At 35.4% G+C, this 23,924-nt stretch overlaps 1 protein-coding gene across 1 annotated transcript in view; it reads right to left on the bottom strand.

The window, feature by feature from the left end:
- Positions 1-23,924, bottom strand: part of TOX2 (TOX high mobility group box family member 2) — a 213,930-nt gene that overhangs the window by 81,671 nt on the left and 108,335 nt on the right. The window contains exon 3 of the mRNA XM_015813786.1: positions 14,687-14,932. Within this exon, the coding sequence (XP_015669272.1) occupies positions 14,687-14,932 (246 nt within the window). The remainder of the gene's footprint in view (positions 1-14,686; positions 14,933-23,924) is intronic.

Here is a 23,924-nt window from a genome sequence, read left to right as displayed (position 1 = left end):
AACCAGGGAGCCAGTCGAGATCTACGTCGGGTCAGAGGCCGCAAAGGCACGACTCGGTCCAATGCAGCGGCGGCAGTTGTCTCCCAAGCCGCCGCCTGGTTTTCCGCCGAGTCGTGGACCAGATCCTCCGGATATGGCCCAAGCTCCGTCAGGAACCTCTCAGGGTCCATCAGTCGCCTGGGACGGAACCATCTAGGCGAAATAAAGCTTCTGGATTTTAAGTTCTGCAGAACAGAACCTTCCTGTGCCTTCTTGTTTCAGGCCAGTAATCAATTAATCTATGTTTTTCAATGGAACACAACAATGCCTAAGCTAAGATCAGACCTGAAGCCTCCTCAAGAAATATCTCCAGCTGAATCTTGGACAAAAATAAAATATGGTAGAGAGTATTCATTACAATAAATTCAGATCTACTTCAGCAGTAAACTATTCAAATCTACTGACCATCTAGAACTGATTCTCTTTATTAGTTTGGAGAATTTGGAGTCACCCTACAGAAGTGGTGGCGCAGTGGTTAGAATGCAGTATTGCAGGCTAATTCAGCTCACTGCCAGGAGTTCAATCTTCAATGACTCAAGGTTGATTCAGCCTTCCATCCTTCTGAGGTCGATAAAATAAGGACCCAGATTGTTGGGGGCAATATGTTGGCTCTGTAAACCGCTTAAAGAGACTGTAAAACACTATGAAGCGGAATATAAGGCTTAAGTGCTATTGCTATTGCTATAGAAACTCCAAATGCAAATAAGGCTAAATCTCCTCAGCAACAGAAATAAGGCTAAATCTCATCAGCAGCAATTGAAATGTGCTTCATTCTCACAGAGAAAAACAGATCCAGAACATGCCCTGCTAAATGAGTGAAGTCAGACATAACTGATTTGGAGACCGCAACTTCCTTAACAGCTCCTGGGCAGTTTCATCATGCACACTGAAGTCTCCTGACACAATAGAACAATGAGACTTCAGCAAAATGATAAGAACAACCTTGTGGCCTAGAAAATGGTACCATACATATACATTTAATAAATAAATAAATACATAAAAAATACATGGAGTGGCTATGGAAAGAAAAAGTCATTTCTTAGTTATCTCCAGTGATAATTGTGGATTAAACTGCAAATTACATGTACATAGAGGTTTAAATAAGAAATTCTGTGCAATTTTACAGCCAACATTTCTCTTGAGCCAATAAGTGATAATATTTTGAATATATCACCCCCCCACACTTTATTGTACACAGGCTCCTAATACAACAAAAGTATTTTTCATAGTTTGCAGAAGTGACTTAAATCAAATAAACCTTATCTTAGAAGATATTCATCCTAAATGCATAGGAAAGCACTAAAAAGTAATTTCATTCAATCATTTATTTCTGTCGTTGAGAATGATAAAACACATAAAAACGACCCAATGCCAAGTTGCAAATTTCAGCTTGGAGAAAAATATTAGAAGCAAGTAATTATACATCCCTATGTTAAAAGAAAAAAGAAAAAAAGGAGGGGAGAGGGGAGAGAGAGAGAGAAGTTTGCAAATGAATATGCCAAATTAATTACAATGAGAGTATTAGTGGGGGTTGTTCAATTAAACTGGAAAAAGAGGAGGACAACTTAAAGAGAGTTAGCAAAGGTAAAATAATGTTCATTTTTTTAAAAAAATGAGAACAATCCTTTGTATTCAACTTTGTACTCGTACATCATAATGTTCCAGTAAAAGCCCATTTTCCCTTGAGATAATAAAAGAATTGAATTTTTCCTTATCGGTCATCTATTTTTCTAGCTATAGCTATTACTCCCTCTCTGTGGTTGCTAGGCAACAAGAAATATTAATAGCTGCTTTTATTAGCTTAGCTTTAGCAGCAGAGTACCAGAATGAGAAAATGGAAAACATAAATGTGTTACATAAATCTTTCAACCTTTCAGGGTTTGTGTTAGTCTCTGTTTTCATAATGATTTATTGAAGTGATGGTTCATTTATGAGAAAAAGGAGTGTGAAATAAGAAAACGGAACATTACCCTGAAGGACTGTTTGAAAATAAATAATTATAGGAGGTGAAGAAAAGCTGTTTAAAACCATTTCTTTGAGTTTTATAAAATTTAAAAAGACATATTTCTTTCATTTATTGCCTCTGAGAAAAACACTAGCAGAGAATTGCCAACTGGCCTCCGATTAATACAAAAAAAAAGCAGCTTTGAATCTGATTGCATTATAAGTATTCCTTACTACTGACTTACGTTTAGTTTAGTTATTTAAACAGGGAAATATTAATGAGCAGAATTTTAAACACTTTATAACCAAAAAAGATAAAAATCCTACTGAAATAGAAAAGGTCCAATTCACAGATTACAGAGAAAGCTCAGCACATTTAAAATTGTTCGCTTGTTCCTGTGTCAACAGTGTCTGCTGTTACATTTCATATGCTCAGTGCTCAACATTTACCTCTGTTTGTTTTCATAAGGCTGCTAATTTGGAATTCAATTTGTTTTGCAGCTTGATTTGAGTAGCTCTGCGATCTGCTTTATTGCAGCCGTCACCAGCAATAGGCCTGGGGACTGTATTGCTATATTTACATGGTAATTTTTTTTCTCATGGCACTTTATAGTTGTTTTTAAACATTGTAATTCAGGAAAGCAACAACATTTTAGTTTCTACAGGAAGATGGGAGCTTTTGTCTATACTGCTTGAATGTCCTTTTTGAACCAGATTTTAAAAACAAAATGCAATAATAAAATAATACCATAAGCTAAATCCCAGGAGTCACCACATAAAAATAAAATGAATGCAATCATTGTCTTTATTATTATTATTTTTAAAAGCAAATATATGCAGTAACTGCTATATAAAAATGGGGAAATACTGTCAGCTCATACTTTTTTTAAAAGTTACTAAAATAAAGATGAGAACTAAATGACACTGGATAATAGTACAAACACTAGTTTACACTTAGAAGTCACATTAAAAAAGCTGTTTTAAACTTCACCCTAATGACTGTGTCAGTGCATGTTTTAACAAGCAACAATTATTATACAGTTTGTATGAATTATGCACCAGTACAATTGTCCAAAAGACAAAATTTTTACATCAGTGGTGATGTGTCTATACTATCTATTACGTACACATGACCTCAAAAACGATGGTGTTTCAGTGTATGCCACTGACTGCCTTATTGGTGGGCCTCCATAACATATAACATAACACATAGAGTCAGTTTGGTCTAGCAGTTAAGGTACCAGCTAGAAAGTGGGAAACCATGAGTTCAAGTGCTGCTTTAGCCAAGAAAGCCAGCTGTGTGACTTCATTCACTCTCAGCCCAACCCAACTCACAGGATTGTTGTTGTGGGGAAAATAGGAGGAGGAAGGTATGTTTGCCACCTTAAGTTATTTGTAAAAATAATAAAAGTGGGATATAGGTAAATACAAATTAATTAAATAAATAGAATTCTTTTTCTTTCTTAGCCTTTGTGAAGGAATGTGGACCTCACCTTGATAAGGAATGAATGCATTATTAAGGGCAGAACTTCAGAAAAGACTTCTCAGTCCCAGTCTTGATTTTGTTTGGTATAAGATAGAGTAGACAGGTTTCAAGATTCTGTGGTTTTACTCTATAGCCATAAAGAGCATTCCTAGACTCCCTGCCATGTCTTTTTCTTGACCTTGCCTACTCTGAAAGGCTACCAGCCCTGAGATGGCTGATATGAATGACCATGAATAACCATGGCCAGGATTATTTACATAAAATGCAAAACTTCAGTAAAAGAAATAATTTTTGTTCATGAAACACACCAAGCTAAAACCAATAAATCATATTATGGTTTAATAGTCTTGAACATCTAAATATTAGTCATCCAACTGTAATATCTTGTACAAAAGTCAGCCATGTGTCAGCCCCTCCCCCCAGGTAAACCATACAGGATACATGACTAGATGAGCTAATTCCACTTTATTATTAGGCTACATTAACAGAATGCTGCAAGTCTGAAGATACAAATCTCCATCATCACTTAAGGCGGGTGCTTCCTAAGTTTTTCCTCCAACCATTAAGCCACTGGGGGGGGGGGCATTCCTTGTCTGATCATTTTCTAGGCAGCATCTCTTCCCCTCAATCCCCAAGGTCATTCTCACATATCATTGCATCATGCCTCTGTTTTTAAGTTGACATTTAGGGTATTTTAAACATTAGAAAGAATACAGGTAGTCCTCGACTTCCAACAGTTCATTTAGTGACCGTTCAAAGTTACAACAGCACTGAAAAAATGACTGTTTTTCACAGTTACAACCGTTGCAGCATCCCCATGGTCATGTGATAGAAATTCAGATGCTTGGCAACTGATTCATACTTAAGACCGTTGCTGTGTCCCAAGGTCATGTGATCAATTTTTGTGACCTTTTGACAAGCAAAGTTAATGGGGAAGCCAGATTCGGTTTATAACCATGTTACTAGCTTAACAACTGTAGTAATTCAATTAACAACTGTGGCAAGAAAGGTCGTAAAATGGGGCAAAACTCACTTAACAAGCATCTCACTTGACAACAGAAATTTTGGGCTTAATTGTGGTCGTAAGTTGAGGACTACCTGTCATGAGACAAAAGTTAAAAGCACATTCATGGAAAATAATCCAGAGCAATGATTCCTATTCTGTGAATTCAGACTGAACCTTTTACATTCAGGGTAACCTTTCCAATGAATCAGATGTTCCAAGCACTTTTTCTTGCATCTTGAATCAAGGGTATACTCCACTTCATAGTCATTTTCCCTGTCTACCAGTAAAAGGATGAGGGGAAAAGAATTGTTAGCAATACCTAATGGAAGGCTGAATGAATCTTCATAGAAGCATGCAGTTGCAAATTAAAAACCACTAGATTAATTTGCTGGATAACTGGAAAGAAGTCAATACAATTTGATTCCAGTTTTCTAAATAGACTGATAAAAGGTAAAAACGTGGTCGAGAGCTACACCAAAGCCCATTGTAAACTTAGCTTGCTGTTACTTGTGTGTGCCTGTGGCTATCTTATATAGAGCTTATAAGTTTGAGAAATCTAGATGTTTCCTTGAGATTGCTGAGCAGCTTGTCTCTCATGTAAAAGGCATAAGGAACAGCAGATGCCAAAGTTCTGGAGGGCAAGATGTGGGATGGTAACCATAGACTGTTTGAAAGGGAGATATGCCTATTGATGATTGTATTGAGTTATTATATTCTGCAAGAAACAAGAATATAGACACAAGTACTGTCCTAATAAATTGATAAGTACCCAATACATTGATAAATACACTGATTATCATAAAAAACCATCATGTAATCCTGTTAAGGGGGAAGATCAGAAATGAAATCCATTGAAACAGAATCCCAGAATCCCATTGGTGAAAGGAGGAGCCAAAGTAAACTATCTGGCCTATCAGAAACAATATTGGCCCAATGACAAACATGATAAGATGAAACTTAATTGTTGACATCTGCTGTCACTCTTGACCACTAAAGCTTTCTGAATATTCAGCTTGCAAAATTTTAAAAGTTTCCCCATGGTCCTGCAATTCTATTGCAATATATATATTTCCTTAAATAAAAGGGAACATATACATGAACGTTATAAAGCAACTATCCATCATGCATAAAGAAAGGCAAAGACTCACTCTAGAGGACATCCATCTGAGACCTGACATATGCATTCTTTTGTTATTGTAATCTAACTTGATCTAGGCAAATCTACTGCCTATCTCCCTGCCACCAATCTTTCTTGAGCGTCTAATTCTGGGGCAGAGATAAAGTTGCTTAGTTTCAAAATTTTGGTTGGTAGAGATGTGTGAGGAAAAACATATGCAGGTTCACATGATTGCTGTGTCTAAGAAATATCTCCATTGTTGAGACCATACAACCAATTCTATTAAAAATGTCATTGCTCCTTTCATCTGGAAAAAGCAATCTGGATTAAAAAGAAATGGCAGTAGATCTCCACCTCCAGAACTTAGAGGAGAATGGCTCCTAACACCATGTCTGATATCTGTGTAAAATAAAGAGAGAGAAAATGTCAGGATGCCTGAAAAGCGGCTGGAAAGAAAAAGGATTTTCAAATCCTGCAGTGCTGTTTGTTGTTGAACTTACATCCCTTTTTAGAAGTTGAAAATGTGGTTTTGTATGCTCTGCAAAATTAGAGATGAACTTTTGGGGAAAATCTGCAACGCTCAGAGAATGCTAAACATCCATCACATTTCACATTCTGTATGTTGTACTTTGGTATTTGTTGTACTTCTGCAGGACCCATTTGTGTGCCCTCTGTATATATCTAGTAACCCAAATAATCTAATTAAGGAAAATCAAATGCACATTTTCCAGCTTAGCAAAAATTATTCTGTTTGCAGAGTCCCTAATATTTCCCAGCTCTAGTATACTAAATATCAATGGAATTCAGCATGTTGCCCATAGCTGCTTCGAACAAAGAAGCATAGATATTATAAATGCCATCTAGTAGAACATCATTTGCAGCAGGGCCAGGAAGGCTAATCTTAATAATAAACTTGAGTGGGCCCAGAATAATTCCTCTGTTGTTGTAGTTACAATTCAGCATCAGCAAGGCCTCAAGAAGAGAAAGAAACACATTAACATATCTGTGGCTACACCTCAACTGGTGAATTTCCTCCTCACTTTGTTCCTTCATAATGAGAACAAATTGCAGAATATTTATAGAACCAAAGCTGTTTTTTTTAACCAATACAGAAGGATGTGGTCAAAGGATCGGCTGCACTCCCTTTAATTTAATGAAGAGAACATTAACTTTCTTCATCTCACAGTCATTGGCGATGAAAGGTTTCACAGGTGTAGAGAAGTAGTTAAAAAGTAGGATATAAATTATTTAGTCCTCTGGAAATTTCAGAAATTAACAAAACATTTACTTCCATCAAACATTTTTGCTGCACATCTCCATTCACTTACCTGGGCTTACACAGGACTAAGTCATAGGGAGACATATTGTAAAAATAATGTCTGGTAGCTTGAATAAATGAGATATTTTGAACAAAATCTGATGTGTGTTCATTCATGCATAATTCCTTTTCCATACACTGTAATTTTTCCCCACATTGAGTATGATTTTCACTTTAATTCATGATGCTCCAGATCTTACTACAGAATCCTCTGAATGTCTAACTTCTTACACTTGGATTAATTTTGGTCAATTTCAAAGACTCTAAATGGGTGAACATTTTGATTAAACCAAAGTTTGTTTAGCTATGATTTCTTGAATAAATCACAATTTTAAAAAAGAACATACTAAGCCCCAAATATGAACCACATCATGCTTAACAAAACCAAAGCAAGCACATTATGAATCAGCAAAGAACACAGCAACTGGTAGCCTGCTAGGTTATCAAGTATTCATCACTAATGGATATGTTGGTTTAGACTTCATATTTCAAAATTACATTCCATGTTTAACATTTAAATTTTTGCACTTGAATCAGAAGCACCAAGGCGCTTCTGGGTTGAAAGGATTAGCCAGTAATATCATTGTTGCCCAGGGGGATGCCTAGTTGGGGGCTCCTTTCATGTCCCCAGCAGGAGCCAGAGAGATGGACCCTGCCCATTGGTAGCATTCGGGCCTTAAATGCAGGCTTGCTAACCTCTATCCCAGCATCCTAACCACACAAGCCACCATTAGATTTAAACCATGGTTTAGATCTAATTCTCTGAGAAAAGAGCAGAAAATTATTGTTTTGTTACTTAAATTTATTTCTAGATGTGTTTCAGCAAGTTCTAGAAATTTAGTGGTGCTTTTCTGAGTGAGTTATCAATTTAAATTTCAGAAAAAACAGTGAACAATGCTACATCAGCTTACAGTTTCCACTTCTGGATTGTCATCTGATCATAAAGTACATTTTAAATTCACACCAAACCATACATTTAACTTAAACATGCATTTTGTTATTATCTTACTCTGCATTTCCTATCTTTTTTTATGTGCAGCTCCATTTTAAAGCAATATTATTTTCCCTATTCTGTTTAGACCATCAGTATTTTGTTGAGATTTATTTCTGTGTTCTCATTATTCAGAAAATTAGTTACTTTTCCATAGCTTTTAATAACACCATTATACTGTAAGAATTTAGTTCTATTATCATATATTTCTAATTGCTTTCAGTTTCTAATCTTAGTGAATCTACTTGAAAAGCTCAGGAATATACTATGTAGCAATCAAAAGTAATAAACTCAAAATTCATGACTAAAAATTGACAATCAAAACTGAGGTTAAGACCAATTATTTGCATATGTTCTACAGTCACCTGACTCTTGGCAGTTTACAATAGCATATGCTAACATAAACAACTGCACACATATGCACAGAGTTAAAAACGTCATTTTTGAGACCACTTACCATAGCCTATAGTTACTTCTGTACAGTTCAGTGAACTTCAGTTGAAGAAAAAATAATGCCTTTAGCAACCCAGCTTGTAGTAGAGGAATCAATGGATATATTCCAAATTTTATTAGTGCATCATTTATTCATTTATTTGTTCCCAAGCCTTTCTATGTTTAAGTAAACTAGTGTGTTTAAGTTTCTGTCTATAAAAGAGGGACAATAATTTTCTCTTCTTACATAAGAGTTATTGTGAGAGTTCTGTGTTCAATGTTCTGAAGAGTCATAGGATAAGAGGCACAAATGTGCAAAATAATTTGAATAAAGAGAGTGCCGCACTCTAGGACAGCTTTCCTTACCAGATGCTTTTCAGATATTTTGAGGTTATTTATCTATCTACCTATTTATCTATTTATTAGTTAAGGTAACACAACTCAAGCAATAAGCAGCATACAACAGTAAATATAAAAAATAAACCAATATTAAAACATACAGAATATATAAATATAAAATACAACAATAGTGACAAAGCATCACAACACAACATTCAACTGGATGTTATTCTAATGCATGTACTTGGGAGAAGGCAGTTCCTCAGTTAATCTGGCCCTATGCTATGTAGGGTTTTAAAACTGACAGTCAGCACAAAATAGTGGTGTTACATGGGCATAATGAAATGGGCTACTGACAATTCCAGATGACCTTCAAGAACCATCTTATTTGTATGTTTGTTTAATATTTTTCCACCTGATTCCTAGCACTTCATATAGAACACATTCCAGTGGTCCAAAGAGAGAGTAACTAAGGCATGAGTGACTATGGGCAGGGACCTTTGGTCCAGGAATAAATGCAACTAGTACACAAGGCACAGTTGTGAAGAGACCCTATAGCTGTCACTTGCTCTTCAAGCAGGAACTGTGAGTTCAGGACAATCACCAAAATTCACATGAAGTCTGAAAAGGGTACTTCACCCTATTGAGAACAAAGATAGAAAGCCTCCAACTCCCAGATCTGGACGTCTGAAAACCCCTACCACTCAGTCTTGGCAGGGTTAAGCCATAATCTGTTCTTGCCATCCAGATCCTTAGAGACTCCAGACACTGGGAAAGAAGCATGACTCTTTCACCGGGGCAGCCAGGAACAGAGATGTTTTACTGGATTTAATCTGCATATTGATCATACCTTGCCCTATATGGACAAAACAAATTACCTTCCCCAGTAGCTTCATGTAGATTTGGAAAAGCAGAGAGGTGGTCCTGAGACATCCCCATAAAGCAGGGTTCAACTGTTTCCCTCCCACCAACAACTGAAAACAGTCTCAGAGAAGAGATACCTGAGAATGGTACCCCCCCAAATCTCAGTCAATCCAAAATGATACCATAGTGGATGGGAATGAAGGCCAGCAAGAGATCACAGTCAGAATGGATGCACTATCCCCATTCTGAGCTCACTACAGATCATCAACCAAAGTTGTCTCCATACTATATCCTACTCTGAATCATGTCCGAGATGATAATCCACTTTCATCAGGGTCCTCTAAAGCTAGAGGCTGACCACCTTCTCAAACCTTCCTTAAAAGGGGAAGGTTGGAGACTGGATGAAAATATCCAGATTAGTTGGTTCCAAGGATAACCACTGTATTACAGTACACCACTGCCTCTTTCATAGCTGGCAGAACCACCCCCTCTTTCAAAGACATATTTATCACTGCACGGATCTATTCATATGCTCCCTCCTTTCAGGGATCTAATACTCAAGTGGCCCTACCTATAGCTTAGGGATCCTGTCTACTTCCTTGAGAGCTCAAATTCTTCCCAGATAACATCACAAGCCTAGAGGGATTGGTTTCCTATAAGTTAAAACCACCAAGACGATTCCTAGAGAAGATTGGTTTCAACTTGGCTTCCTGTGGGTTAAAACGACCAAGCTGATTCCTAGCAGAGATAGGCTTCAGCTTGGCTTCCTCTCACCGGAAGCCAAGCTGAAGCCAATTTCCTCTAGGAATCAGCTTGGTTGTTTTAACCCACAGGAAGCCAATCCGAAACTTTTCATTTTGGGATTGATGAGAGCTGCACCTTCTTTGCAATGTCTTGAGAAAGTGAGGACAGCTTTTCTTTCCCTTTTTTTCACTGTAAAGCCTGTAGTAGTTTTGTAGCTCCATCCAGGACCACAGTGAAAAGGAACATTTTAAGAGGCTGCATCTGAGCAACTGTCTCTAGCATTTTATTTTCTTCTTCGTCCTCACAAAGGGCCTGGCTGTGATGGAATGCAGGGCTACAAGGGCAGTGGGGCTAGGGGGTCTGAACTGGGGCTTCCTGTGTATTTGGCTCTTCATAAGGGGAAGGTTCCTTTGCACTGTAGTGCATTACTGGAGCCTCCCGGGCATTTGAAACTTCTCAGAGGACAACTGTTTTCTGCTCCACTGTGGAGGCTTCTTAGGCATTTGACCCTTTGTGTATGTGGGAAAGTGTTTCATGTGCATCCTATGCTGGGCCTCCCAGGGCTCATGCCCAATTGAGGCCTCCCCATATTTCTTACTTGGGACTCCCTCTGCTTAACAACCCACAGTCATTGAGTAAAGCTGTCATGTGATATCTTGCTTAGCAACTGCTTTGCTCAATGACCAAGATTCCAGTTCCAATTGTGATCATTAAGCAAGAACTATTTCTATAACTTATTGCACACATACTGTAAATATGTAGGTATACAAATATTGACAGGTCTATCTATATTTTGTGTACACTTTGTGTAGTGTACATTTATTGGTGGAAGTTAAGACACTGTCTTTGGATGTCACCTTGCTTAGGAAATATATATTGAGCATTGAAACATTTTTAGAGGAAAAACTGTGATAATAGAACAGCGCAAGTGTATAGTAATATTACAGTATATAATGAAGTACAGCTGTTCTTGAAAAGTGCCTGAAAACTGCAATTGATGCAAAATGTAGCAGCCAGACTGTTGTGCTATTATAAAAAATTGGGGTGAGAAAGCAACTCAAAACAGGTCTGCCTTGATTGTGGTAGGCATTATTTGAAGAGGAGAAAGGCTTGACAGTCATCTAGGATTTTGTTACAATACCCTAACCTTTAGAGTACACTCCAAGACTTTTAGTGATTCCTGTTTACTTGCCTTGCCTACTTTGAAAGGCTGACAGCTATTGACCAGTTCATGGTACAGGATTCATGCTACTTAAAAGATATGCAAATTTACCAATTGTGTATCACACAACTGTGTAAGTCCTGGTGTTAATCTTTAAAATCCTAAATGGTTTAGAGTCTGGTTCTCTATCGCTCCCGTTATAAACTTGATAGGTTGTTTAGATCAGTGACAATGACTCTTTTGAATATGTTTCCATTACCAGATGCTCTAGTATCGGTATGCAGGAATGAGTTTTCTCCCAAATAGCTCCCAGACCATATGGAAAAAGATATTTATCACTCTCCGTGTATTTAAAAAGATGCTAAATGTTTCAACAACCTTTTAATTATTATTTTAATAAGTGAGTTTGATTTTGATGTTAATTGTGTTAATGTGTAGTAATCTTTTGTTGTTATTGTTGTTTGATACTCTATTTTTAATTGTTGTAAACTGTCTTGGGTAAAACAAATAGAAAGAGTATATAATTAAATAAAATATATATTGTATTAATGCCACTTGGAGAATTTCTAGGTACATTACTGGGAGAGATGTTGCCTAGCCTACATATGGTGCAAATACTGGGAACGAATGGCTGATTTATTGTGACATGACATTTAATCAGGGATGGAAATGTTAATGGTTTGGAAAAAGATATTTGACAGAAAAGAGAAAAATTATTTTGGCCTTAAAATAGAAAGACAATTTTCTTCCTTAACACCCTTTTTGCAGTTGAAAACCTTTGGGATATGTCAACACTCCAGATGCACCATTTAAAATAAAACACTTTTCACTGACAATCAGCTGGGAAACTTGGACTTCCCGGATTTGTTTTCGATTTTCATTTTCATTACAAGAGGGAAACAAATCTTAATATCCCTATTCTATGCTTATAGCACACTAAGCCCTCTTCTTATCTTCTTGCAGCTCAGTCCTGATTTATTGTCATGATGCTGCATTTATAAAACAGAACCATAAAGTACAGAACATTTCCGAAGGACTATTCCAAAATAAATTATTTCATATGTGTGTAAGATGCTTAATAAATCCCATTCTCCTCATTTCTTTGGATATTTTAGAAACTGATTTATATGTGTAATATCTTTCTCAAAAATGAGACAATCAACGTAGAATAAAATTATCATGTTATGAAAATAGGGGTCAGGCTTTGGGTCTATGCTTTAAATTAAACTGAGAGGAAAATATCTTTCATATGAAATTGACTCTTTTGTCTCAGAAATGAATGGTTTAATCAACTCGGCTGAAGAGGACCATAAAGTAATGTTTGATTTCACACAAAGGTATCTGTTGAGTGGGAGATGGCCATGACAGTTAAGTATTAATGGAATCCCTTCAATTAGACACAAAGAAATTAAATCTCTGAAAGTGTAGGGGATTTTAGTGAAGGGGTAGGATGAGTTTCTCCTGGTTTATACTCTATTATTTATTGCTAATTTTTGCAAGAAAATTCTCTCTTTCTATTTCTTTTTCTAGGAAAACCCTGAGTACTAGCTTCTCTCAAAAATAGTTTTTAATAGGTGAAGCATTTTTCCAAGATGTGATCTGTAAAGATTTTATATATGTATGTATCCATGTATCTATGTATTTTTGTATATTTATAATTTGGTTACTACAGATTTAGTGAACAAGGTGAATAGATGGTTACTCCAACCATCTATTCTTAAAGGTAGGTTAGACTGAGAAATAAGATCTCCCAATAGCAGACAGTAAAGCCAAAGTTCCCCATACCTTGAGTATTATACTATATTGATCAGCATATGCTAATAGGGGAAACTTTATTTATCATTTGATTATGAGATAATTTAGAATTATTTCCTGCAGGGCTATTTTGATATTATATTTCTTCCCATTTCTACACTATTATTTTATTATAATTCATTTACTTTCTCAATTTATTATTAATCACCAAATATTAGGGAAGTGAAATGTAACTGTTTTAAATAAAAAAATATTCTCTAGATTCTCTGAAGCTAATAATCATTAAGTTTTCTCATACTCTAAATCTGTAATTTCCATATTGCTTATTAAGCCACAAGTGAAGTTGATATAACATGTATTTTTTTCTTATGTTAGTTCTGGACAAGGTCTTTTAAAAATTCTTTCCAGACCCATCTTTTTCTTAAATTTAACAAATTATTCCTATGCTGCTACTTTATGCCAAAGGGTAACATCTAATCCAAAGGTTTCATATTACAGTAATTCAAACTTTTTATTTTAGGATATTTTGAATATACAATAGAACTTGAGGTTGTTTTTTTAGCATTTCAATCATTGCCAATTTATGCCCATTTTATTTTGCCAGCCGAAAAAAACTTGATGGGCATTGGTACAGTGAAGGGACTGCGGACTGAAAATGTACAGTTCTGATCTGTTCTAAAGGCCTGTGTTCTTTCTGTTTTTTCAGTGTTCTTTTTATTATTTCTAGGCTATTCTGCTGAGGTACTTCACTCACAGACAACAATCTTATAATATCTTGTAAAAAAAAAATAGGAAATAAGAAAAAATATCTAAATTAAAATTATTTGTATAGCATTTTCCAAATATCAAATTTATTGTCCATTGTTCAGCATATCCCTTAAGCTACTGAGAAAATTCACTTTGTTCATCATAAAGTAACTAAGATTAATGTGATGGTATAAATATATATACTAAGCAGTGTAGTACAATGGTTAAGATGCTGGACTAAGAACAAAAGATATGACAGTTTTAGTCCTGCTTTAGACATGGAAATTGGCGGAGTGATTTTGGGCCAGTCATTCTTTTTCAGCCCTAGACTGAGAAGTGAAAAAAAAAATCTACCAACTAGAACTCAACTGACATAGTAGAATTTAGTCCATAACTAAATTCATAAAAGGTTTTATTTGCATGCATGTTGTTATTATGTCAGCAAAACAATATACAAGATGACAGATTAACAAAAATATCTGGGTTAGCAAAGCAGAAATACTCAGTTACTCAATGGTGGTTCTTAAAATAAGCCATGGGCTCTGCACAGAATTAAGAATCTTCATTTATCATAGTCAAGAACATCTTTAATTTTAAAAAGTATCAGATCCAATTTTTATCTCAGGAATAAGTAGAAACTGATGTCCCCTCTGCTAAATTGTATTCCATTATATTTGGAATCATGATATAGAAAGGTAGAAGTATACAAAATGAGGTACAATAATAGAAAAATTTTACTCACGGTAGGTAGCTGACTAGACAGGAGGTGCCCATCTTGGCTCAACATATTAGATACCATGATAGCAGGAAGATCCATATTCTGGTAGGAATATGCTGGTATCAGGCTATTTGGGGGGAGACTGTGGCACAATGAATGATATCCAGTTTCATGATCCACCAAATGAAGGAGGGATGGATCAGGGAGATTAGGAGGAGTAATAGGAGGGATTTCATAATCTTCATTATTTTCATTCTGACCATTGTATGTCTAAAATAAAACAAAACAAAAGATAGTTTGACAACTTCTCATATTTTTTTTAAAAAACCCATACTTGTTTCTCCAAAAGCTATTTAGTACAGGTAGTCCTTGACTTAGGACCATGATTGAGCTCAAAATTTCTCTTGCCAAGCCAGATAGTTGTTAAGTGAATTTTGCCCCATTTTATGACCTTTCTTGCCACAGTTCGCAAGTAAATCACTGCAGTTGTTAAGGTGATTAAGTGAATTTGGCTTTCTCATTGACTTTGCTTGTCAGAAGGTCACAAAAGATGATCACATGACCCTGGGACACTGCAACCGTCATAGGTACATGCTAGTTGCCAAGAGTTTAAATTTTGTTCACATGGTTGTGGAGATGTTGCAGTGTCATAAGTGTGAAAAATTGTCATAAGTTACTATTTTCAGTGCTGTTGTAACTTTGAACAGTCACTAAATGAATGTTTGTAAGTCAAGGACTAGCTGTAGTGGACAAAATTTATATACATTTTTCCATTAAACCCTATCTTGAATAGTGAGGAATCTCAGTTCCCTCAATGCAATGATTGCTTATTTGAGATGTATCTATAATAATATAAAGGCTATATTATCTGAGTGAGTTAAAATGGGCTGTTGACTGTTACTGGTTTTTAATTAAATATTAATATATACAATAACTTATCTATTGTAATTATTTAATACAATTATTTACTAAATAATAATAATACCATAATTTAAGCCATCATGCTCATCTTTATGAGGAGTGATTAGGGATGGAGAATGTATGACTTTAATAGTGTATTTTAACACTCTTTGTTTTTTGATTCTGTCACATAAGCTATTGAGGTCTGGAAAAGTTTGAGCAAAAATTCCAAATCCTTGTGATAATCAATGAGTTGTGTCATATTTTAATTGCTCAGAGAATGATCTGAATGTGGCAGTTCTTGATGCTTTGAATCAGCAGAATACTTCTGAGTTTTCTGCTGAAGAAAGATTTAATTCTGAGATATTTAATTTAAGTTTATTGGTCTTATATTACCCAAATTTGCTTCTTGTGGTCTTTTAGATGAATAACTCCTTATTATGAATTACAATAAGGCCAATATATAGACAGAGAATAAAAGATATCAAATAACAACTGGTGGTGGATAGGATCATGTAGAATGGCAAAACCTGGATCCACTAGGTATATAAAGGGAGAGGAGAAGATCACTAGAGCAACCTGCAGAGAGAGGAATTACATCAGATTTGCTTCAGAAAATGTCTCAGCAACTATCCAATAAGCTAGCTGAATCATTTGGACAGTTTTTGAAAAAAGACACTGGATGAAAGACATGTAAAGATGAAAGAGCAGATGAAAGAAGTTATGGATGGAAGATGGAAAGCTCAGTAGAATAGGTGTCTGGGGATATAAAACAAATCAATGACAACGTGGAAACCTTGGAAAGTAGGACATAAGTTATAGACTGAAAGTTGGAAAGAGAACTAGATGATCTGGGTCTATTTGAATGTAGAGAAAATGAATTTTATTTGAGATTTAGATCAATCACAGAGAATTCTAGTCAAGATATTAGAGAAAAGATTACTAAAGTTTTAGTAATTTTTTTGGATTGGGATGAGAAAGGAACAGGCAGAAATCAATAAAGTATACAGAATAAATATAAGGTTTGCAAGACTAAGAAATGTTCCAATGTTTTGATACAATTTGTCAGGAAGAAGACAAGAGATTAAATTTTGTAGCAGCTTTTTAATATAAGACTGAAGATTAATAATAGATTAATATTTGGTTTGGTTTTGTTTGTAATTATTTAATTAGTTTTTTTTCATAAGAGAAAACAGATTTTTTTTCTTTGATGAGAGACTAAAGCAGAAAAAGATTGCATTTTGATAGGACAAATTGGAAAGTATACTTTTTACTTTTAAATAACAGGCTTCAATTGAATTCAATCCAAAAGACAAGAGAATTTCTAGAAAGGCAATGCCTAATTGTAGTATCAGAGAAGATTACAAAAAAACTGCCTAATTGTAGTATCAGAAAAGATTACAAAAAAACTCTAATAGGTGCAACAGGAAGCTGAAATGGATGATACTGAACTAGGCGTTACAGATATTGCTTTTTAGAATCAATTTTTAGAAAACCTTTGGTTTGATTATGGCTTACAAATGCTTAACATGAAATATAAATGGAGCAAATGCTCCTCAAAAGGTAAAAAAAATCATTATTTGAAAAAAATTAAAATAAGATGTAATTTGCTCACAAGAGACACATTAGGAAAAAAAGGACATAAACTATTTGATTTATAAAAAAATTGGGTGAATAATTTATTTCAACAGGATGAAAAAAAGAGAAATGGAGTTGTTTTGTATATAAATCCCCAACTACAACCAGAACTTGTACTGATTGATGAACATGGTAGGTGTTGGGCTGGAATTTATTTTGCATGGGATTAAGATTTTGATGCTGGGAAATTATGCCTTAAATGAAAACATGATTTGGATTTCGAAGAACCTGGCTATTAAGATTTCTGAAGTAGAGATATTACCAAAGACATTTTTCAATCATAATATTGTAAGTTTGGTTTATAAAAGAAAAAATATTTCTTTTTGATGGAGACTAAATTAAATATTGCTACAGAAAGATGTAATGGTGGAAAATTATAAATTGAAATTTAAATATTTTTTTGAAAATAATTTAGGTAAAGGTACTGACTTAAAATGGTTTGGGATGAAAGTAAAGTTTTTATTAGAGGTTAGTTTATACAACATAATAGTGATCTAAAAAAGAAGAATCAAGAGAAAACCCAAACTATTTTGAATGAGAAAAAAAGAAAAATTTTCACAGAAAATAAGTATGTCTTAACAAATTAAGCTTTTACAACACCATGTTAACAGTAAAAGAAATAGAAATAAAAATGAATTATGTAGAGTCAAAATTTTGAATCTGCAAATAAACCAGAGAAGTGGCTACCATATAACTTACCAAATATTGATAATGAAGTTACAAGAGGGAGATATTGTATTAACAGACAATACAGTAAAAGAAAAGCTGGTTCATCATGATGAAGCCAATGTGAAAACAGTTGGATCTATGCATTAGTTCAGTGATGGCGAACCTTTTAGAGACTGTGTGCCCAAACTGCAACCCAAAACCCACTTATGCATCGTCGGGTGCTGGGTGGGTGTGGCCCATTGGCTGGGTGTAGCCAATTGGCTGGGTGTGGCCCATTGGGTGGGCATGGCTGCGATGGTAACGGCAGACTGGGTGGGACTAAAAAGTTCAATCAATCAATTCCAACTTTGCAAGTTTTTTTTTCCCAGCGAGAAGTTGAAATTGACTGATTGAACCTTTTTTTTTTTTTTTGCACACAGCGGCGGAGGCCTAAAGTGAAAAGGTTTTACAAAACCCAGCTGAAGGCCTAGGACTGGGGCGACGGCGCATGTGCCCACAGAGAGGGCTCTGAGTGCCGCCTCTGGCACTCATGCCATAGGTTCGCCACCACTGCATTAGTTTATGACTCTGTACTAGGATTGGAGCTCTATGTAAAGTCAGTATTTTTCAACCTGAAATTTGCTGGCTCTGTTCTCAAAACAATCAATCATTTCATTTTGCAAAAAAAAAGAAAAGAAAGTAATTGAAGAAGTGCTGATGTTTTCCCCATAGCCTATGAAGTTGCTTTTTCAAACGCAATCTCAAAGCAGATTAAATTTAATCGGTTTGCCTTAAAATCTCAAATTGAATCATGCCTATTTCTCACAGTCCTGGTACTTAATATATTTGATTTAAGATAGTTGGGAGTTAATTTCCTTAATCCACCAGAATGAGTAAAACTACATGGAATATGTCTGAGAGATACATGCATTTAGTTTTTAACTGCTATCTTCAAATCTGTAAGATAATAATCAATTCTTGAAAACTATTAAGTGAAAACAGTGAAATAGTTTTGGGTTTTGCTATCATTTCCTTGTACTGATCTTATTCTTGCAATCATATTATATAACACTAGCAAATATACAGTAGGGAGAAGCATACCGATAGATCATTGAGCACTACTATCATCAAAAATAAAAATGATGTAACAATAATAGTGGTGGTGATCACCAGGATTAGTGCTAATCTATAATCATAGGAGCGAATAAAACAAATTGAGGGACAAAATCAGGGAACTTGGACAGATATATCAGTGTCCTGACAGGATAGAAGAAGTGACTGAAAGACATCACGTTCTCTACCAAGGTAGTTCTTTAAAATGGGATAAATGAATGTTGAATTACAACACTGGAATTAAGGAGAAACTTCCTGACAGTGAGGACAATCAACCAGTGGAACAGCTTACTCCCAGAAATTGTGAGCGCTCCATCACTGGAGATTTTTAAAAAGAGACTAGACATTCACCTGTCTGAGACGGCATAGGTTCTCCTGCTTGAGCAGGGTGCTGGACTAGAAGACCTCCAAGGTCCCTTCCAGTTCTATTCTATTCTGTTCTGTTCTAGTCTAGTCTAGTATAGTGTCTGAAAACCACTGGAGCCAGGTAAAAAAATAATAATTTTAACTGGAAATTAATGAGGTAGTACCAGGCGTTGACACTCATGGAAACTAAACCTATCTCTAAGTGTAAGGCAGCATTCTTGATGCATCTTGGATAGCTTCCAGGATTTAAAGGTCCAAATCTCAACACCATGAAGCAGCTTAGACATAAGCTTAGCAAGAAAGACCTTGTGAGCTGCAGGAATAAAATGTGTCCCTTTGAATGGAAGTAATCTCTAGATAGTTGAGGAGTTATGTTGGCCCCAATAAGAGAAATGTACCCTAAGATGTTTATAGGTATTCACTTGATCTGTTGGGGGTCCCATTAGTTAGCTATTTATCCATCTTATAAATAAATAGTGCAAAAAAAACACCCACCAACTGTAAACTTTTGATGATTTGCTACAAGTTGTTTAGGCAAAAGAAAGTCAATGACCTCAATGCCTGTCTCATTCTCATTGGTTAAGACAGCCAAAATTACTATGTTGTCTGCATATAGCAAAGCTAGAATTGCACAATCTACAGCCATGGAGAGTGAGAATCAGAAGACTGCAGAGCTTGAATTATTGAATTAATATACATATTGAAAAATAAGAGTACTAGAATGTACTCTTGTTTTACTTCTATTTGTATGGAAACAGCTCCAGAAAAATAACATCCAGGAAATATATTAAGTGAGGTATTAGAATAAAGCAGGGGTGTCAAACTGCCGGCCCACAGGCCGGACATGTCATGAGGAAACCGCGCCCACTCCATTACCGGCAATGGGGAAACTCACGTGACATCATGAGTTTGACATGTCTGGAATAAAGAATCTGGGTAAGAAGGAATAATATTTTATCCACTGAGGATCCTATTAGTTTTTCCCATATCCAGTTCCTTGAAATCAAATCAAAAGATGATTTGAAATCCGCAAAGGTTGCAAAAAGAAATCCTTTGGGCTATGTATTTTTCAGCTAAATAGTGTAGTCTAAATCCCATCTGCTCTTCAGAAAGATATTCTCACTTTAGACCTGATCCAATAATTTTAAATAAAGGTATTTTTTAGATTGCTTAAGTATGAGGCAAGCTATTAAGTTTGTAATTTAAATTACAAATTTAATTTGTAATTTAAGTCCATTAAGTCCATTTTCTTTATCCTTATAGACTATGGTCTCATTCCCCTCAGAGAGAAAATGTGCTGAGCTGGTAATATAAGTAAATAGGGCAGCCAGCACCGGCCCACCAATCTTTATTTTCCTCTAGTAATCCAGAGGGAATAAAATCACCTTTAGGAGCTTTCCCAGATTTTAAGTTCTACCTTTATAGACTGGTTGGAAATCATTCTCGGTTCAAAATGCTTATTGACTGATGTTTGCTGCTGCAGTATGTGTATATTGCACCTATCTTGTCAGCCTTGATAATACATTTCAGAGTATAATTCAAAGTGCTAGTCTTGCGTGATGAGGCTTTCTAATGTTTGATGCCAAAGTATGTTTAGGATAACCTATTCCTTCCCTAGTCAACCTGCCTGAAGATTTACCTAAGAAAAGCTACTAGCGGTGTGCCAGTGCCATGAAGGGGTTGAGACCAGAAAGCACCATTTTTTCAACTGAACCCACTTGAATCTAGATTGCCCCTGTTGGTAATGTTATGAGATTTTGTACTGTGGGTTTTTATTTATTAATATTGCTTTATGTTTTGTTTTATTAGAGAAGACTACCGAGAATACTATGGATATCCCAAAAAAACAAACAGATCAACCCACAGTTTTCACTTGAGGCACAAATGACCAGGCCTGAATTTTTATGTTTTGGACCCATTAGAAAACATCTAGCTCTCTGGGAAAGTATACAATGCAGAGAAAGGTGGAAGGAAATAGAAGAAGAGGATAACCAGCATCAAGGTGGATAGAAAAAAAGGAGAGAGCACCAAGAATGTATATATCTATACATCTGTGTTTCTCCAATGTTTCTCCAGCTTCTAGCATGTTACTAATACGTGAATACACTCTATGATGTAAAAAATGCTGCCTATCATTGTTTTATATAAAGAGCTTGGAGTATGGATGAGCAAAATGCAAGCTAGAGAATAGGAAGTAAATAACTGAAAAGGAAACAAAGAATGTTAATTTATTTTTGAAAAGTACTGAAATTCCAAAATATTATTTTGTTAAAGATAATTGCCATTTATTTGGCTTCTACCACAGTGTCCAGAATTCAAACAAGTGCCACATCAATATAATGCTATCTAAAACTACATACACAAAATATTTAATATTTAAGATAGCAATTCAAATAAACAAAATAAACTTAGGAGATATAGTCATAAATTTAGAGAGCAATGTATTTTTACTTAAAATGCTGAATACCAGCAATTTGCAGGTTTTAAGCTTTTTCAATGTATAGATCTATCCAGCATAAGATATTTCTGACAAAAAAATACAGTTCTGCCTGTCACTTGCAATGGGCTGCAATAAAACAATTCTCTCTCTGTTTGGCTGTTATCACTGTGCTGCACAATGCCATTAACACAGATTGAGGCAAGCAAGAGTTACCTTGGGAATCATCTCCCCTTAGATTCTGTCAAACACACATATAGCTTGTATGTGTATCCTCCAGGAGCATTTTGAGCAGCCCCCAAAGGTGATACATCAACTGTAAAGTAATGGTAATTTATTCATTAACTAAATTTCCAGGTGGCATAGATCATATATATTTTATTAGCTGACCGGTATGATTCAATTTCTTTGAATGTGATCAAATGTTCTTTCATTGTCTGTAAAAATCATCACCATTAATTATATCAATCATTTCAACATGGCTGTTTATTTTATCATTACATTATTTCTATCAGATTTTATTTTATAATATTTTGGGTTTTTTAAAAAAAAAATCTGGTAAGATTTAACCTTCATGCTCTTCCAAATGGAGTACTGGTCACTGAGGGTAATAAAGGATTGACTGATTGAAGTAATGGCGAAGAGAGAGGCATGCTAATACCACCCATAGAAAATCTGGTGCACAGAAAGTTCTCTATGCGTGATGTCACTACTCAGATTCCATATGGGTAACCACAGGACACAAGAGGCCCTCTGCCATTTTCCTGGCCATCTGCCAGAGTGTGTAGAGCCCTAGCTTTTTTCTATCATCCCACTGATCAGCCGTCTGCTAGGTAATGAAAATCATATCTGCTGTTTTCCCACTGCTAATATTTCAGAAACAACAATTTTGGTAATGATTATTGAGGAGAGGACATTTCCCTTCTCTTCTCTCCCAGCTATCTTTTTAGAAGGATCATTATTTCTCTGCCAACATAGTAGAGAAAGAGCAAATTTCCTCATAATGGCCAAGAAGAAAGGAGTGTCTATCATCTCTTTTGTGAGTGTATAGATAGAAAGAGAAAAAAATGGATGTAGTGAATGGATTATAGGATGTATGTTTATATTTATATTGTGTTGCTTTTTCCAGCTGCTAGGACCCAAAAAGTTTCAAAAATCCCAAATAGTATCAATATCACTTACGGGACTATCACAAGGTTTCTGTTAACACTGATCTTTCTATAGAAGTGATTTGGAAGCACATTATACATATATTATTTTGCTTAATTAATACCAAGTCCACTTTTGCCAATATGACCCTCCGCACACATTTTTACTTGCAAAGGCCTGACTTACAGATTTGCCTTTAAGAAGGTATAATCATCTGCAGATCCTTTTCACTGGGACTTCTAAAAGATATACTGTACACTGAATTCTCTTCAGGATTTTATTGATGTACTTCAATCTGTTTTTTACTGATACAATTAGTTGATAATTTAATGAAGTATCTTTTTTTTCTTCTAAAGGTAGTATGTGTTTCAGCCAGCTTTAAAACAATAACAAAAAAACATTAGAATACTGCGCAGATTCTACCATTAGTATAAAGTCATAATAACAAACCACAGATGCAATAGTTCCACTTGAAAACCTCATTAAAAGTTCATCTGCAAAATCCTTTCTGAAAATATTGCTTTTAATCCTCTCTACATGGCTGCATGAGCCTTTAATCTAAGCCTTTATTTTGTTCAAATCTCTCCTGTTATATCAGCTTCAAAAGCTTTTCTGCATACTGCATATTACAGAATGTAAAAAATCAGCAAGAATAAAGACAAACTATTAGAACCTGATCCAAGAATGTAGACCTTAAAATCTTCACTATACATATTCTAGAGCTGCACTTCCCAATGTGGCTTTCAAGAACAGCAATATATCACTGGCACCTACTTAGTACCTACCAAGATTCTTGTACCACATGATTATTTTTCCATCTCTAAATATATTGATTTGCTGCACAGAGAAACATATTAGTCTGTATGTCATCATAGGAAATTTTAAAAAGGAAAAATGCAAACTAGCACTTGGTTTGGAAGCATGCCAACTTACCCCCCACCCCCCAAAAAGGAGGGGAGAGAGGTATTTTTACCAGCCACTTCCATTAAAAATATTTTAATTTTATTTCAA

The sequence above is a fragment of the Protobothrops mucrosquamatus genome, unplaced genomic scaffold, assembly GCF_001527695.2.
Source record: "Protobothrops mucrosquamatus isolate PMUCROS unplaced genomic scaffold, P.Mucros_1.0 scaffold194, whole genome shotgun sequence".
NCBI lineage: Eukaryota > Metazoa > Chordata > Lepidosauria > Squamata > Viperidae > Protobothrops > Protobothrops mucrosquamatus.
The sequence above is the reverse complement of the archived record's forward strand: the minus strand, read 5'-3'. Positions and strand labels throughout refer to the sequence as shown.